The 15,121-nt window shown below is 43.1% G+C and overlaps 1 protein-coding gene across 5 annotated transcripts in view; it reads left to right on the top strand.

The window, feature by feature from the left end:
- The first annotated feature begins 1,482 nt into the window (after positions 1-1,482).
- The window catches only part of ZRANB3 (zinc finger RANBP2-type containing 3), a 43,256-nt gene continuing 29,617 nt past the window's right edge, over positions 1,483-15,121 (top strand). Inside the window, exons 1-4 of one of the 5 annotated variants that reach the window (XM_083705768.1) lie at positions 1,483-1,606; positions 5,623-5,784; positions 11,738-11,756; positions 14,440-14,618. In XM_083705768.1, coding sequence (XP_083561894.1) covers positions 5,630-5,784; positions 11,738-11,756; positions 14,440-14,618 — 353 coding nt within the window. In that variant the 5' untranslated portion in view covers positions 1,483-1,606; positions 5,623-5,629. The other 4 variants (XM_083705769.1, XM_083705765.1, XM_083705767.1 and 1 more) reach the window with 4 other exon arrangements.

The following is a 15,121-nucleotide window of genomic DNA, read 5'->3' as shown; positions in this document are numbered from 1 at the left end:
CTCATGAGTCCAACGATATACAAAGCCTCACGCTCCCTACAGACCTTGTGGTGAAGTCCCTTTCACTAAAGATCTCAAGAGTACTGTCATGCCAAGTATCCATTTGGAACAGAGAGGAATCTGTAAAGGCAGCTCTATCCACGGATTGGGATGGCAAACCCTCAAGCTTAGAACCAAAGTGACAACCACAGCTTTTAACCAGCCACTTCTTTTAACCATTTCAGGATGAATCAACACTTCACAGGGAATGAATACAGGTTAGCCACAGCAGGTCCCAAGAGATTGTTTCTCTCTCTCTCTCTCTCTCTCTCTCTGTGTGTGTGTGTGAGAAAGAGAGAGAGAGAGAGAGAGAGAGAGAGAGAGAGAATGAATATATATGAATGAGTGAGTGAGAGCGAGAGAATGAATATATATGAATATCAATCTATCTGCATCCATTCCTGGACCAGCTTCCCTTTCTGACAGATACTGGGAAGACATGTATCTTAGGACGGCACCCATTGGGGGGCGAAGGGGGCAGCGGCAGGGGTTTCTCCCACGGCAGGCCCTCAGGTTATAATAATGCCTGCCTTTGAGAATAATATAAAAGAGTTGCCATCCGGGGCAGGAGGAGACTGGCCATGACATTATTTTGAAGCCGTCGTGTTTCCTCGCCCGAAGCAGGGAAGCCCTTCCACCGAATGCAAAGCCTAGGGGCTTGGCAGACCCCACTGCATCCACCCACCAACTTCCTCTCAACCCCACATTGTCCCTGCGGGGGGGGAGGGAGGGAGGTCACTTCCCCCCCCCGACCCACCGCAAGGCCCGGGGGCGTAACTGCACCAATTGCATCCACGAGGCTGGCGCGCACTTCCGTCCAATGCAGGCCGGTCAGGGCGCGGGGGGGGGGAGGCAGAGAGAGGGGGAGGGAGAGGGAGGGAGGCTGGCGTTGTGGTGGCGGCGCTGCAAAAGGGCAAGACCAACCTCCCCCTCGCCTGGGACAGCTCTCAGGGTTCCAAGCCTTTCTGCAGAGCGCGGAGGGGGCGGAAAAGCGGGGGGGGGGAGATATTTATAATGGAACTGGGGCGGGGGGTGAGGGAGGGAGGGGGCAAACTTACCGCAATGGCGCGAGCCTTGACGAACGGGCGGAGGGGAGGAGGAAGGGGATGAAGGCGACGGCAAGGCCGGCTCGCGAAGGGGGCTTCACACACGAGGGGGAATTAACCCCATCACCAGCCCCCAACAGCGACTCCGGCTCCTCCTGCTGCTGCCGCGGGTGCCATAGAGAACCGCCCTCTACGGGTCCCGCCGGCCAATCGCGGCGCCACATGCTGCTGACTGCCGCCCCGCCCAACCACTCAGCGCCTGGAGCACGCCTCCTCAGCCCCGGAGCTCTACGCTGAGTGGGCCAGAATTCTGCCCACGCAGGAAAAAACGCCCCGGTGAAGCGAATGCTAGCCAATGGGAGGCCGCGCCTTTAAAGCCGAGCGACGGCCGGTAGCCGGCCAATTGGAGACCGGAGTGCGGTTTAGAAGACCGGCAATGCGGAAGCCCCACCCTCGGAGGTGCCTGTGACCAGTGGCGTTGCCTCTTTGAGGTGACTGACGGCCCCGAGCGCTAGTTATAGGTAGGCTTTACGGTCTGCTCCGAAATGGCACCTGGCCTTAGTTCCCCTCTGTGGCGGCGTCTTGGACGTACATGCAGTCGGGACAAGTCCTCTGGCTCAAACAGTAATTAATATTACGGAGGTGGATGGACCACAAATCCCATGAAACGCTTCCAAATCGCCTTAGCTTCAATGAACGGCTCCATGAAGCGAGGCATTCTGGGACTTGTAGTACTTGTGCAGAAGCTTTGCTTAGATTCCGAAGGCGCCTCCTGACAGTCTGTTGCCTTAAAATCGAAAGGTCTCCTCCTTGCAGCACTATATTTGTGGCCTTATATTGGTACCACTCGCATCATTACGTCCTCCACCCCAAGTTCTTCTGTCACCACGGTTAGCAGGCTCCTCCTCCAGTCACTGCATTGAGTCCTTAGGTAAAAGCAGCCTACGCATCTCCCGCCTGCCTCCATGGCGCGCTTGTCTGCCTGCCAAAAATCTCAGCGGCACTTTGCAAGCTGCTTGCGTTATATATTTCATTACTGCGATCTTACTGAATTCAGTGGGTCTTGTTACTAAGTAGGTACAGGATCGCCCTGCCTGTCTTAGCAACCTGAAAAAGCTACACCGGCTCCCTCTCCTCACCCCACCCCAAACAACCCTATCGCCTATCGCTGTTCTAGGTTCTTGTCTTCCGATGCAAATGCATCTTGTGTTTTTTTTTAAACTGCTCTTTATTAAATCTTAGAGGCACAGGTATGTTGGCCGGTTACAGCAAAAAACTAAAAGGAATGCCCTGTACAAAACATATTTGCTATTTCTTATTATTAGCCCACGAAGGCTTATGCTTCAGATAGATCTGTTGTTCAAGGTGCCAAAAAAAGTTTGCTGGGTGTGTGCTTTTTTTTCTAATTTTTTTCGAAGCAAATGTGTTTTATCTACTTCATTCTGCTGAAATCAACCTGACGTTTTCACAGCGTTTCACCTCATGCATCCGTCATCGACCCAGTCATTCTTACTCCCGGCGGATCTCCTTCATTACAAACTCGACGTCGGAAGCGCCCACAATTATCCATCGCTTTTACAGGCCACCTGTTAGGACCCGGAGGTTTTTATTATTAATCGCAACAACCGCCAACCAGGATTATAATCGCACCTTGTAACCCCAAGTTTGTACTTGAAAGGGTGGCCAAACGTGCTTTACATCTTCGCCGTGACGTTTTAAAAGGCGTTGTTAGATTGCCATGCGGTTTTAACGCGCAGTTAATCCGGGGAATAACTAAGTTCAATGGGGCTTCATCCCAGCCTAAAAGCTCCTTCCTTCATAACCCATCACCCTTCCTATCTATTCAGTTTCATCTCTGCAGCTTCCTATACCCGCCGCCTTTACACATGAACTTGTAAATCAGCCGCCCAAATTGTTTGTGATCTTCCATCGCTTCTCCTTGTTCCATGTGGCTTACATTGAAAAACGGTGCATTGATAGTTGTGCTCGTTGCTGTCCTGTTTCCTGGAAGAGGGGAAAGGGAGCTTGTTTGTATTCTCGTTGTTTGACCATTATGGGGCTAGGGTGTGCGAATGAACACAAATGCAGCGGAGGCCCGCCATTTTAATATTTTTTAAAAAAGAAAAAAGAATCCATGCAGACAGGCACTTGCTAACGAAGTATCTCTGAGTCTACCGCGCTCTCGGTTTGAGGTCATTTCCGCTGCGTTTGAGCGCGAAAAAGTTGTTTGGCTGCTGCGGCAGGAGGAGGAGGAGTTGCTGCTGCTACGATTGCTGCACGGATGAAAGAGCGGGTCTCGGTGAGGAAGGCGCTTCGAGGTCTAGGAAGTGGAATAGTAATTTATAAGCAAGTTTCGTGTAGTTGGGGCAGTGCAGTTTTCTTTAAACTAGTGAGACCTATTGACTAGGAGACCGTCAAAAACGTGGGAGTAAAATACTGCATAGTTCTGCTTGCACCCGAGAGTGATTACTTGATGCAACGTAAACGATCTTTTGACGCGTCTGAATGGCATTCCTGAACTCCTAGACTGAAGTGGTTTGAAGGGTGGCAGAAAGGCAGATATATCCACAGACACCCCTTCAATTCACTTTAGGACAGAGGTACTAGGTAAGGTGAAATGTGGAGGGTATTCCTATGTATATCTATTCAGAAGCAAACCCCATTTAGTTCTGTGGGATTCACCCCCAGGTAAGTGAACATGTCCTGCCAACCTAGCAGTTCAAAAACACGTCAAAGTTTAAGTAGATAAATAGGTACCACTCCGGCAGGAAGGTAAACAATGTTTCCGTGCGCTGCTCTGGTTTGCCAGAAGCAGCTTAGTCATGTTGGCCACATGACCTGGAAGCTGTATGCTGGCTCCCTCGGCCTATAGAGCGAGAAGAGTGCTGAAACCCCAGAGTCATCCACGACTGGACCTAATGGTCAGGGGTCCCTTTACCTTTAAGTGAACATCGGGTTATGTAGTCTCAGTTAGTTTAGGGACTGTGCAAAAATGACTTGGGTTTCCATAAAGGCCATAGGTATGAAGAAGCGCTACCTAAATTTATTCACTGTGTCTTTGCGATCCCAGTGCATGTTTTGATTAGAGCTGGAGACACTACCAAATTACCGCTGGCTTCTTCATTTCCACAGAGAGCAGTTCTGCTTGAGATTTTTGCACCAAGCAGTAACCCAACCCTGTTAAGGCTGGAGTCTTTTGCATACTTACCATAACAAAAGTGGGGCTTACTTTCAAGTAATCGTACATATTTTTGTGCTGCCCATCTACGTAATGCCTCATTCATTCCATTTTGAGGTTGCTATAAAATGCAGCTTTTTCATCTTGCTCAGCAACATCCTTTTATCCCACTCCCCACCACCACCATTCCTGGGTTTCCTTTGCTTAAGATTTAATCAGAAGAGGAGTTTTACTGGGCTTACTACTTTGTGTCCCAATAAAAGTGGTGTTACTTTTTGTATTTACATCCGGCCTTTCCTCAAATAAGCTCCAGGTGGTATATGCTTACTTGGCCTCTCCCTCCACATTTTATACTCGGGAAACTGAAGTAGATTAGGCTGGTGGTCTTCAGCAAAGGTTAGTGCCCATGGTCACTATTGAAATTTGCCTAATATCTCAGCGACTAACGGCTTTCAAAGGTATGTTGCAAATACTTCTCGCACATCTACTACTCTTCCCAATGCTTCCTTTTAAGGATAGAAATGCCCATTTGACTGGAAAAACTCCAGTCTGGAACCCTGGAAAGTTGCTGTTAGTCAGTGTTGACAGTACTGAGCTAGATGAATCGGTGGGGATTAATACCCATCCAAAATGGCTATTGATGGAGTGTGCCTTCTTTAACTTTGCATGATTTGGTTTTTTTCTGGCCTTGTTTTTTCCTAATCAGCCTTTGCTGAGGGCAGGTAAACCACTGCATTAGGTGTGGCTGGATCACTCAGTTACTCCAGGTGCAAAGGACCTGCCTTCCTGTAGAGGAGGCTGCTGTCGCTTTTTCACTTGTGTTCTAGGCTTGCCACCTTCCAGTCAGTGAGCGATACAGAAAGAGGGTGGAGGAGTAGGCTCTTCTGAGGATAAAAACCGCTTTAGCCTAAGTTAAAATCACATAATCATTCCAGTGTTGTTAAAAAAATATTATTATTGAGTTGTATTCAGTGAAGCACTTGTGCAGTGATGCCTCAAAAGGGGAATTTTGTCTACTGTGCTCTCTGAAATTTCATTAACGTTATTAAGTTTCACAGCACTTTGTGTGCCAACTATACACAAAGGGCATAGGACTCTCCTATCACCTGAACTGCACTTTTAAGTTGAATTCAAAGTACTCCAGTGATCAATTTAACATGCTTATGTGTACAAATAAACCCACGTACACATTTAACAATGTTTTAATAAAACAGCTTATGAACCAGAGTCCTTGAACTGCAACCATATCCATTTTGATATTATTTATGAAGTAAATGTGTTCAAATATGACCTATTTTGGTAAGTGCTGGAGAATACTGAGTGTGGCATTTTGAAATCAGATCTCTTATTTTTTGTCAGGTGGAATATGGCAGTGGTCATCCAAGAGACTTGTACACGTAAAACTTCTGTTTCAACTTCCGATGTCAGTGAAAGACTGTCTTACCTACCTGAAAACTTAAAAGACAAACTGCTTTCATTTCAGAAGAAAGGAATTGTGTTTGCATTGGAAAGAGGTGGCAGGTAAAACTATCTTAAACATGGATCTGCCAGTCCCTTTTAGGAGTGGGGAAACTAACCCAAGTAGTTACAATGGCTCCAATATATTTTCTGAATGTTATACTGAATTTCTAGACCTGAATCATTAAGTAGTTGAAGCTGAACCCAAAAGCTTATAGTATTCTTCAAGTATTTTGAATAGGAATTACTTGTGCATGTAGGGGAGGAAAAAGAACCAGGAGGTGCAGGGAATTAGGACAACACAAATCTTTATGACTGGGTGCCAATTGCATTTATAAGCAAATGTAAAATGAATTTTTTATCTATAGGATGAAGAGTAGAAAAAGGTAACATAATGACTATTCTAGACAATCATCATTCTAGTTAAATTGCTTTGTACATGTTACAGACTACCCTTGAACATAGCCACCTGGAATGTCAGAGAGAAGCTGCCCCTTGGCCTCTTCCCCAAATGCACCTGTCTTCTGTTAAAGGGTTTTCCAGCATGCACCCACCCCCTACACACATGCTTGCAGCTTGAAATGTGCTGTCTAGGAAATGTTTGGCCACTTGATTATCAGTTGGCTGGCATTCCCCCCCAGTTATAAGTTAATTTGCTTTTCACTGGTTAACATGTAAGGGTTAGTGTTTTGTTTAGAATCGGCTTGAGCTGGACTACAACTCCCATCATCCCTGACCACTGGTCCTCCTAGCTATGGAGGGTGGGAGTTGTAGTCCAACAACATTGGAACACCCAAGATTGAGAAAGGCTGCTCTAAAGGCTCAATAGTCTTTTTTATCATTCAACACTTTTGCCTCCTGATGGAAGTTTGACACAGCCTTTTTGTGAATGGAAAAGTACTTCACATAATTGTCAACGTGATGCCACTCATTGGGACCATTTTAACTTAACATTCCATGCACAAGTCATCTGAGGCTCTATTTTTGGTGAAGTTACCCTAATTCTTGCAAGACAAGTCATCTTTGTTACAGATACAGGACCGCACAGTTGTGTTTAATGATATACACATTTTTTAAACGCACCAGGCGCACATTCCTTAAATAACCCCTATATGAGAGAGATGTTAATGCTAAAGTCTTGGCTTGTGAGTAGGATGCAAATTATATGCTAGAGTGTTACATAAAACTGATTCACATGAGTGGGTGAAAATCTGGAACTCCAAACTGAGGGGAAACAGCACTCTTCCTCAATACAGTCTGTTCTGTTAGGAAGTGTGAGTCCTGTTCATAAAAGGAAGCAGGGGACTCTTTGGTACTAAAGCCAGTTTGCTTTTGTTATTTATACTTTTGTTTTTCGAAAACATAAGAAAAGCCTTACCAACCACATGCCTATGGGAAGCCCACGAGCAGGACCAGAGTGCAGCAACACTTTCTCCCCCTGTGGTTTCCAGCAACTGGTATTCAGACGTATGTGGAGCTAGAACATAGGCATTAGAGCTATTAGCTGTTGATACCTTTATCTTCCATGGATGTATCTAATCCTCTTTCAAAGCCATTCACTGCCTCTCGTGTGAGCAAAATCCATAGTTAAATTACTCACTTCATGACAATTTACCGTATTTTTTGCTCTGTAAGACTCACTTTTTCCCTCCTAAAAAGCAAGGGGAAATGTGTGTGCGTCTTATGGAGTGAATGCAGGCTGCGCAGCTATCACAGAAGCCAGAACAGCAAGAGGGATTGCTGCTTTCACAGCACAGTGATCCCTGTTGCTGTTCTGGCTTCTGATATTCAGAGTATTTTTTTTTTCTTGTTTTCCTCCTCCAAAAACTAGGTGCATCTTGTGGTCTGGTGCGTCTTATAGAGTGAAAAATACGGTACTTTCTTTCGCTTGTCCTGAATCTTCCAGCATTCAGCTGCATGGGATGTCCGTGAGTTCTAGTGTTATAGAGAGGGAGAAAAACTACTGTATTCTCTGCCCTCTTTCTCAATACTGTGCATAATTTCATGTTACCTCTTAGGTTTTCCCTAAACCAAAAAGCCCCAAATCTTGTAACCTTTCCTTCATGGAGCAGGTGCTTCATTCCCTTTATCATTTTGGTTGCCCTTTTTCTGAATCCTTTTCAACCCTACAAAACTCTTTTTGAGAGGAGGCAACCCAAACTGTTCATTGTCCCAACTGCAGCCACTCTGTAGGTTTGTTATAATGGCATTATATCAGCAGTTTTATTTTCACTTCTTTTCTTAATGATCCCTACCATGGGATTTGCATTTTTCACAGCTGCCAGCCACTGGGTTGACATCTTTATCAAGCTGTCCACTTCAACCCCAAAGTCTCGTTCCTGGTCTGCCACCCATGAGCATATTTGTGAAATTAGGAGTTTTTGTCCAACCTGCATCAGTTTACGCCTGTTTATTTTGAATTGTGCTTCCCATTTTACTGCCCATTCACTCAGTTTGGAGAGATCCTTCTGGAGCTCTTTGCAGTCCTGGTTTTAGCCACCCTGAACAATTGTGTATCAGTTTGGATAGGCTGTTGGGGGGGCTGCTGTGGGGAAATAAGATTCTGCCACCCCATTATGCACACACAACTCTACAGTCTATCCAGTGCCTTTCCTGTCACTGCTCAGCTTTGTGGCCAAGTGGAGTCTTGAACCAGGGTTTCCCCTTAAAAGTCTCAACACCCAAACTTTCTTACTACATTTCCTGTGTTTCCTTTTACTCGTTGCAATGCTGATAGTGTCAGTGCCACAGATGAGTAGTTCTGCCATATTGTAGGTGCACTTTCAGTCTATTTCTGGACTAAAGCAACTTTCACCTTCTCCAAGGAGATGTTTGTGTGCCCCTCTCTGCCTTTGGTCTTATTTTACAACTGCTTATACTGTACAGTATTACTTGTTTCAAAGCGCCTAAATCAACTAGGCACTATATATAAAGCACATTAAAATTCACTAGCTTGCCCTTAGGCTTACATTTTAAGCAAGATGAGAGATGGAAGGAAAATGGTGGTAAATAGTTAAAATGATATTGAATAAATATTAAAATTAAATTACTTTTCACAGCGATGCTAAGTAGCATAATTCCCTTTATTTTATTTTTCAAAGCGTAGTTGTAGTAGTAACATTCCTATCCTGCCCATTCACTATGAAACCCTGTGGGATGGGGAGCCTATGGCTCTCCAGATGTTGCTGGACTCAAATTCCCATCTGCCACAGCCAGCATGGCCAATGATCAGGGGGGATGGGAGTTGTAGTCCAATGACATGTGGAGGGCCAAAGCTTCCTCATCATTGGGTTAGGCTGAGCTCAAATCATTTTGTGAGCTTCATGACTGAGTGGGAATTTATAACCTTTCTATTTTAGATAGCTTACTGTAAACTAAAATAACATATATTATTTTAGTGTGGGATGGGGGAACAATTGCTTTCCCTGCCTTTACCTTGGAGTTCAGAAAGGACAAGTATCTAATTGACTGCTGTTAGGTTACAAGAGGTGTTCGTATATTTTTACACTTATGGGTGGAATCAACTTGGGATCAGGATAGCATCTAGGGTGATTTATTTTTATTACTTAGTCTCCAGGTAAACTATTGGCCATGGTGTTCTCTTAGCAGTTGCATTCAAGAGGGGAAGAATCTAGGACATCGAGTATTATTCTTACTCTCTTTATGACATATTTTGTCCTTGTGAGCTGAGTTTAGAGCCTGAAATGGAATGGAATGCCTTATCCCCCTCAAATTAGCGTTCTTGGATATAGCTGTCATATAGCTGTTGTGAGCAGATGGTATGTGAATGATCTAGTCTCAATTGGGTAACTACCAGTTAAAAGGAAATGACTAATTGAACTTCAAAGAACAAGTTGTCCTGCTCGCTGCAGTCAAAATATGTGACAGAAATCAGATTTGTGCCTCAAATTTTTTATCTGAAGATTGCTTCGGAAGTACATAACCTTTCTGTTGGCGTAGGCAGTGTGCTCTAATTTCATTAACTCAGGAAGCAGTGAGGAAAAGCATATAACTAACAGGGCTTGGGGTGCGTGACTCTTGATTTTCTTATTAGCATAAGGAATATGATTTTGAATTGCTGTATCTTAACCATAGGGAGATTTCTTTTTGTGGCCTACGTAATCGCTTCATTCTGCCCACAGTGGCAGATGGAATAGTTAAGTAGACATGATACTATCAAGTATGTGATAATTAGATGTTTCTCTATAAAGAATGTGGTAGTTTTCTTTTTAGATGTCACTATCACGGCACGGGGACACCAGCTTTTTAAAAGCAGTATCTAATGGGCTAAATATGTTATTGTACTTACTGTATAAGCAGATCTGCCTCCCTGCTGGTTTTCTGGAGCCTGACCGAAACCTCAGTGTTCAGGTTCTTTTTAGAAACCCTAAAGAGGTGTAGGTGGGTGTTTGGAAGCCGCTGTTGTAAGGCATGTTGACTACAGTGGTACCTCACGTTACATACGCTTCAGGTTACAGACTTCGCTAACCCAGAAATAGTACCTTGGGTTTAGAACTTTGCTTCAGGATGAGAACAGACATAATGCTCCGGCGGCGCGGCAGTAGCTGGAGGCCCCATTAGCTAAAGTGGTGCTTCAGGTTAAGAACAGTTTCAGGCTAAGAACAGACCTCCGGAACGAATTAAGTACTCAACCCGAGGTACCACTGTATTTTCTACAAAAAGATGGGATGTAAACGTTTCAATTTATTACTTTATTAACAACATTTATTAACAACAATAGCACCGCTCTCTGGGCACCTTAAACTACCGGAAAAAATTTAAAATATTTCAACCAGCCACAAATAAATAAAATTGCATATTTAAACAGAATGTAATAGATTTTTAAAAATAAGAGATTTCGAAAGGTCACAGACACCACAAAGAAGCAGCTGGGCAAGCTTCGCTGGAGGTAGAATTCCACAACCAGGGTGCTACCACCTCTCCCTAGAAGCCAACTGATATGCCTCAAATGGCAGTGGCACTCAGAAAAGGGCATTTGAATATGTTTTCAGGCTCCAGGAGGTTAGATATCAAAGGAGGGGGACTTTGAGGTAACCTAGTACAAGGCTTTAAATGTCAAAACCAGCATTTCTGTTGGGCCTGGAAACAAGCAAGCGGCCAGCACAGATCATGAAACAGTGGCAAACTGTGTTAAAATCATCCCGCTGCAGTGAACTAGCTAGCAGACTTATCCTGGATTTGCTGAAGTTTCCAAACCATGTTCGAGGGCAAACTGACATGCAACACATTGGAATAATGCAGCGATGTGAATAAGTGGTTGTTATGTGAATCCTTGGTACATGTATCATTTGTGGAGTTTATTTAAATACCTTTACATCACAACAGCTGCACAACTCTTAAGCACCCCAGCTGTCTGATCTGACAAAAAGGTAAAGGTAAAGGGTTTGTTGTTGCACAGAGCAAAGTTGAAGGACCCATAACAGAAGTCTTGGTGGTTGTTTTTTAAGTGATGAATAATCACCCTGTACCACTCTCTGGATTTTCATGCAAAGAGTGAGCATACGCCACCTCAATTTCATGGTATCTCAGACTAAAGTTAAATTTGCACTTCCCAAACCACTTTGAAGAAAAGCATTATTGTCCGCAAGCTAGGAAATAAATGCATCATCCCCACAGGCAAAGTTTATGCCTTGTATTCTCTCAAAGCAGCCTGCGTTTTCTTGGCCCAACAGTTTTACAAAGCAGCATTAGTGAGACTTTCCCCCTTCTTTTCTCACAACAGGCCCCCTTGCCATATCGGAAAAGACCAGCTGGTTTTCCCTGCAACATAGTTATGGCTGGGACCTATTTGCTATTCAAGAGTTTAAAGCCCGTGGAATTCCTTGCATTACTTAGATCCTGGTCAATATTAGCATTAAACAGTGTTGAAGAGAAATTGTTGGGAGTTTTATATCTTGGAAAACAAATATGTGTTAGCAAACTGTATAGAATGCATGCTTTATTCAGTTAAAGTTCTGGGTTACCTTCTAATTTTTATTTTTATTTTCACCTCTAGGTGTATGATTGCAGATGAGGTAAGTGGCTCTTTAGCCATTCAGTCTATTCTGTAACTGCTTACTTTGGATTAAACTAGTGCGCAACTGTGCATATCTTTTTTTCTATAACCTATTTAGATGTTTGTAAATCTCTTTGAAATGATTCATGGGGAGCAATTCGTAAATAATAAAATAATGTGTACTTAAAAGATTAATTAAAAGGATAATTTCCCCATACAGATACTTGGTGCAAATGTAAACTTTAAAGTAGTGACAATCAAAATGGGACTTACTAATCAATTTATTGAAAATGTGGAACAATGAAGTCAACCTCAAGTAATATGTTTTCATAGACTGAAGTGCCTCTCAGTTTTGCTGAGAGGTGAATTTGATATTCAGCGAATATTTTTCAGCGAGTTGGATGTAGAAAAGTGTAGCTAAACACTACTTACACAATGTGACCTGTTCACCACTCACTCCATCCTCTTGCCCCCACCCCCAGTCCTTGGGAAAGTGCCTGTAACAGCCAGGAATGGAGTGTGAGGGCATCGGCTATAATGGGAGAGGTGAACTGGGCAGCCTTACGAAAGGGAACTCCAAATCTTAGCCTATGCCATGCTATCTAAATAGCCATAATGCTAGCATTATCGTTCTTCAAACTGTGTGTATGTGTGAAAGAAAGATTTCTTAGTAAGTAACTGTAGAACTGAGTTGGGACAAACAATAACCTTATCTCCTGATTTTAATTACCGGTGTTCGTTGTTAGTTCAAGGTAACTGCCCCTTTAATTGAAAACTCCAACTGAATGGCGAAATGCTCATGAATTTATTCATTTTCAGTCAATTACCACCTTCACGATTACGTTACTTTTTAATTTGAGAGAAGCAAGTGTCTCAGTGTGAAGAAGCAACATAACAAAGAGTAGCTATTTAAGACTACAGTCATAAGCACATTTCAGGAAAGTAAGTTTCCTTAAAGTCAGTGGGTTATATTTGTAAGGCAGGCTGCAATCTTCTGCATACTTACCTGGACACAATGGAAACAGACATAGAATTGGGCTATCTTCAGTATATTAATACTCAAAACGTACAAGTTTATTCTTGTATGTGTTATGAAGAAATGATGATAAATTCACATAAACAAGTGTTGAGTGGAACCCGAAGATAATGTGCTGGTTGCTGCTGAAACATTATCTGTATACGAATATAATGCAGTTTACTATTTGGTGGAATGAATTCCAAAACTGCAACTCTTTACTCAAATTGTCCTTTGGATTTCAAAGACAGAATTTTTAATGATGGAATTTATAAGATGAAGATGAAGTCAGATTAACTTTAAACTAGCTTGTACACTTAAGATTTCCCTAGATGGTAAGGGTAGACAGCCCACAGAATCAGGAGAGATTTATTTATTTAAAGTACTTCTTAACTGCCCTTCATCGTACAAACGTGAATAAAAACTAGTTCATATGCAACAAATATAGATACAGTTGTACCTTGGCTCCCAAACGCCTTGGGAGTCTAACATTTTGGCTCCCGAACGAACCAAAACTGGAAGTGAGTGTTCCAGTTTTTGAACATTTTCCGGAAGCCAAATGTCTGACGGGGCTTCCATGGCTTCCAATTGGCTACAGGAGCTTCCTGCAACCAATCAGAAGCCATGCTTTGGAAGTCAAACATTTCGGAATTTGAACGTTTCGGATGTCAAACGGAATTCCGCAACGGATTCTGTTCGACTTCCAAGGTATTACTGTACAGTTTTAAAACAAAGTTTTTTTAAAAAAAAAGAAGAGCTAATGCTGCAAAATCTAAAAAGCAGAGTAGGGCAAACAAAATCATCTCTGATCTAAAATACCTGGGCAATCTGGAAAGTCATAGCCTGACAGGAAAGCTTATGTTGGCCTCAACTGGTATGTTTTCTCAGGAAAGTAGCATGAGAAACTGCCTTATACCAAGTCAGACCAATGGTCCATTTAGTTCAGTATTGTCTATATACTAACTGATAGCTGCTCTCCAGGGTTTCTGGCATGGGACACCCCAGTCCTAACTGAAGATACCAAGGATTGAAACTGCAACCTTCTGAATGCACAGCAGATGCTCTACCGCTGTGCCATGGCCCTTTCTCTTGGCATGCTAAAGGCAGGGTGCCACCACAGAAAAGGCCCTCTCCTTTGTGGGAAACATGTTTTCCTTTACTAAAGAGTGTGTCTGCAGATCTTAGGGCAGAAGATCTTAAGACATAAGCAAGCTGGTATGGGAATAAGAATTTTATTTCCACATCCAAGGGACCATGATTATTCTGTGGGTTCAATGTAAAAAATCGTGTGAATTCAAAATGATGTGTTTTAGTTCTTCCTGATCCATGAAAAAATAAGGAGTATATGAGTATTGGAGGGGGGGGTGTTTTATGTGTGTTGCGAGGGAGAATGAGGTATATTTTGTAGGTTTATATATCTGTGGATATGTGAGTATGGGGGCTTTATGTCTACCCATCTCCTTCTAATGTCCTTAACTGAGCAGGTGTTGGAAGTGATTATCTTAGTCTCCTCAAAATGCACTTAAGTTGAGTAATACATTTTGGAGGTTCTAAGGTGGCTGCCATCTGCAAATGAAAAGTGTAAACAGCTGGTAGGACTTTTTCTAGGTAAACCACTGATAAGGATGTTCCCTGCTTTCATACAATTAAGCTTTTCTTCTTTTTATTTCAATTTGTTGTGACTTAGATGGGCTTGGGGAAGACGATTCAAGCAATAGCTATAACTTACTACTACAAAAATGAATGGCCTCTGTTAATAGTGGTACCCTCCTCTCTGAGGTACCCTTGGGTTGATGAGATGGAGAAATGGATCCCAGAGCTTTCTCCAGAGGATATCGTCATTATTCAGAATAAAACTGACACCTGGTAAGTGGCATGCTATCAGTCGCATTGCTTTGCCATCCAAACAGTAGCTCTGAAGCACTTAAAATGGTGTGGTCTTTTTGCTGTACTTACAAATCTACTTCCATTGTTAAGAGCGTGCTGGCCTGGTTTGGACATCTCACTAAGCCATGATTTAGTCCAACATGCAGAAGCTGTAGTGAACCTGAGCAAGCCCTCCTGCCCATTTCTGGCATACTTAGAAGGAGAACTTTAGCAGCCTTTTGTTTTGCTTCCACTGAATCTTGGCTTGTTGCTCACACACCAGGCATTGTGGTTTAGTTTCAAAGCAAATCAACTTCAAACATGCATTCTGAAGCTGCCTTGTTAAACTAGTCATTGTGTGATGTGTGAACACAACTTCTGTGTGTTTGAATATCCATAAGCACTGCTTTACTTCCTTTAGTTGTGACAGCTACTATTATCCTCTATATTATGAGTGAAGTATCTCAACTTTCTCTGATGTTTCTTTTTTTGTATTAATTAAT

The sequence above is a fragment of the Podarcis gaigeae genome (genome assembly GCF_964106915.1).
Source record: "Podarcis gaigeae genome assembly, chromosome: 1".
Classification (NCBI taxonomy): Eukaryota; Metazoa; Chordata; class Lepidosauria; order Squamata; family Lacertidae; genus Podarcis; species Podarcis gaigeae.
The sequence above is the reverse complement of the archived record's forward strand: the minus strand, read 5'-3'. Positions and strand labels throughout refer to the sequence as shown.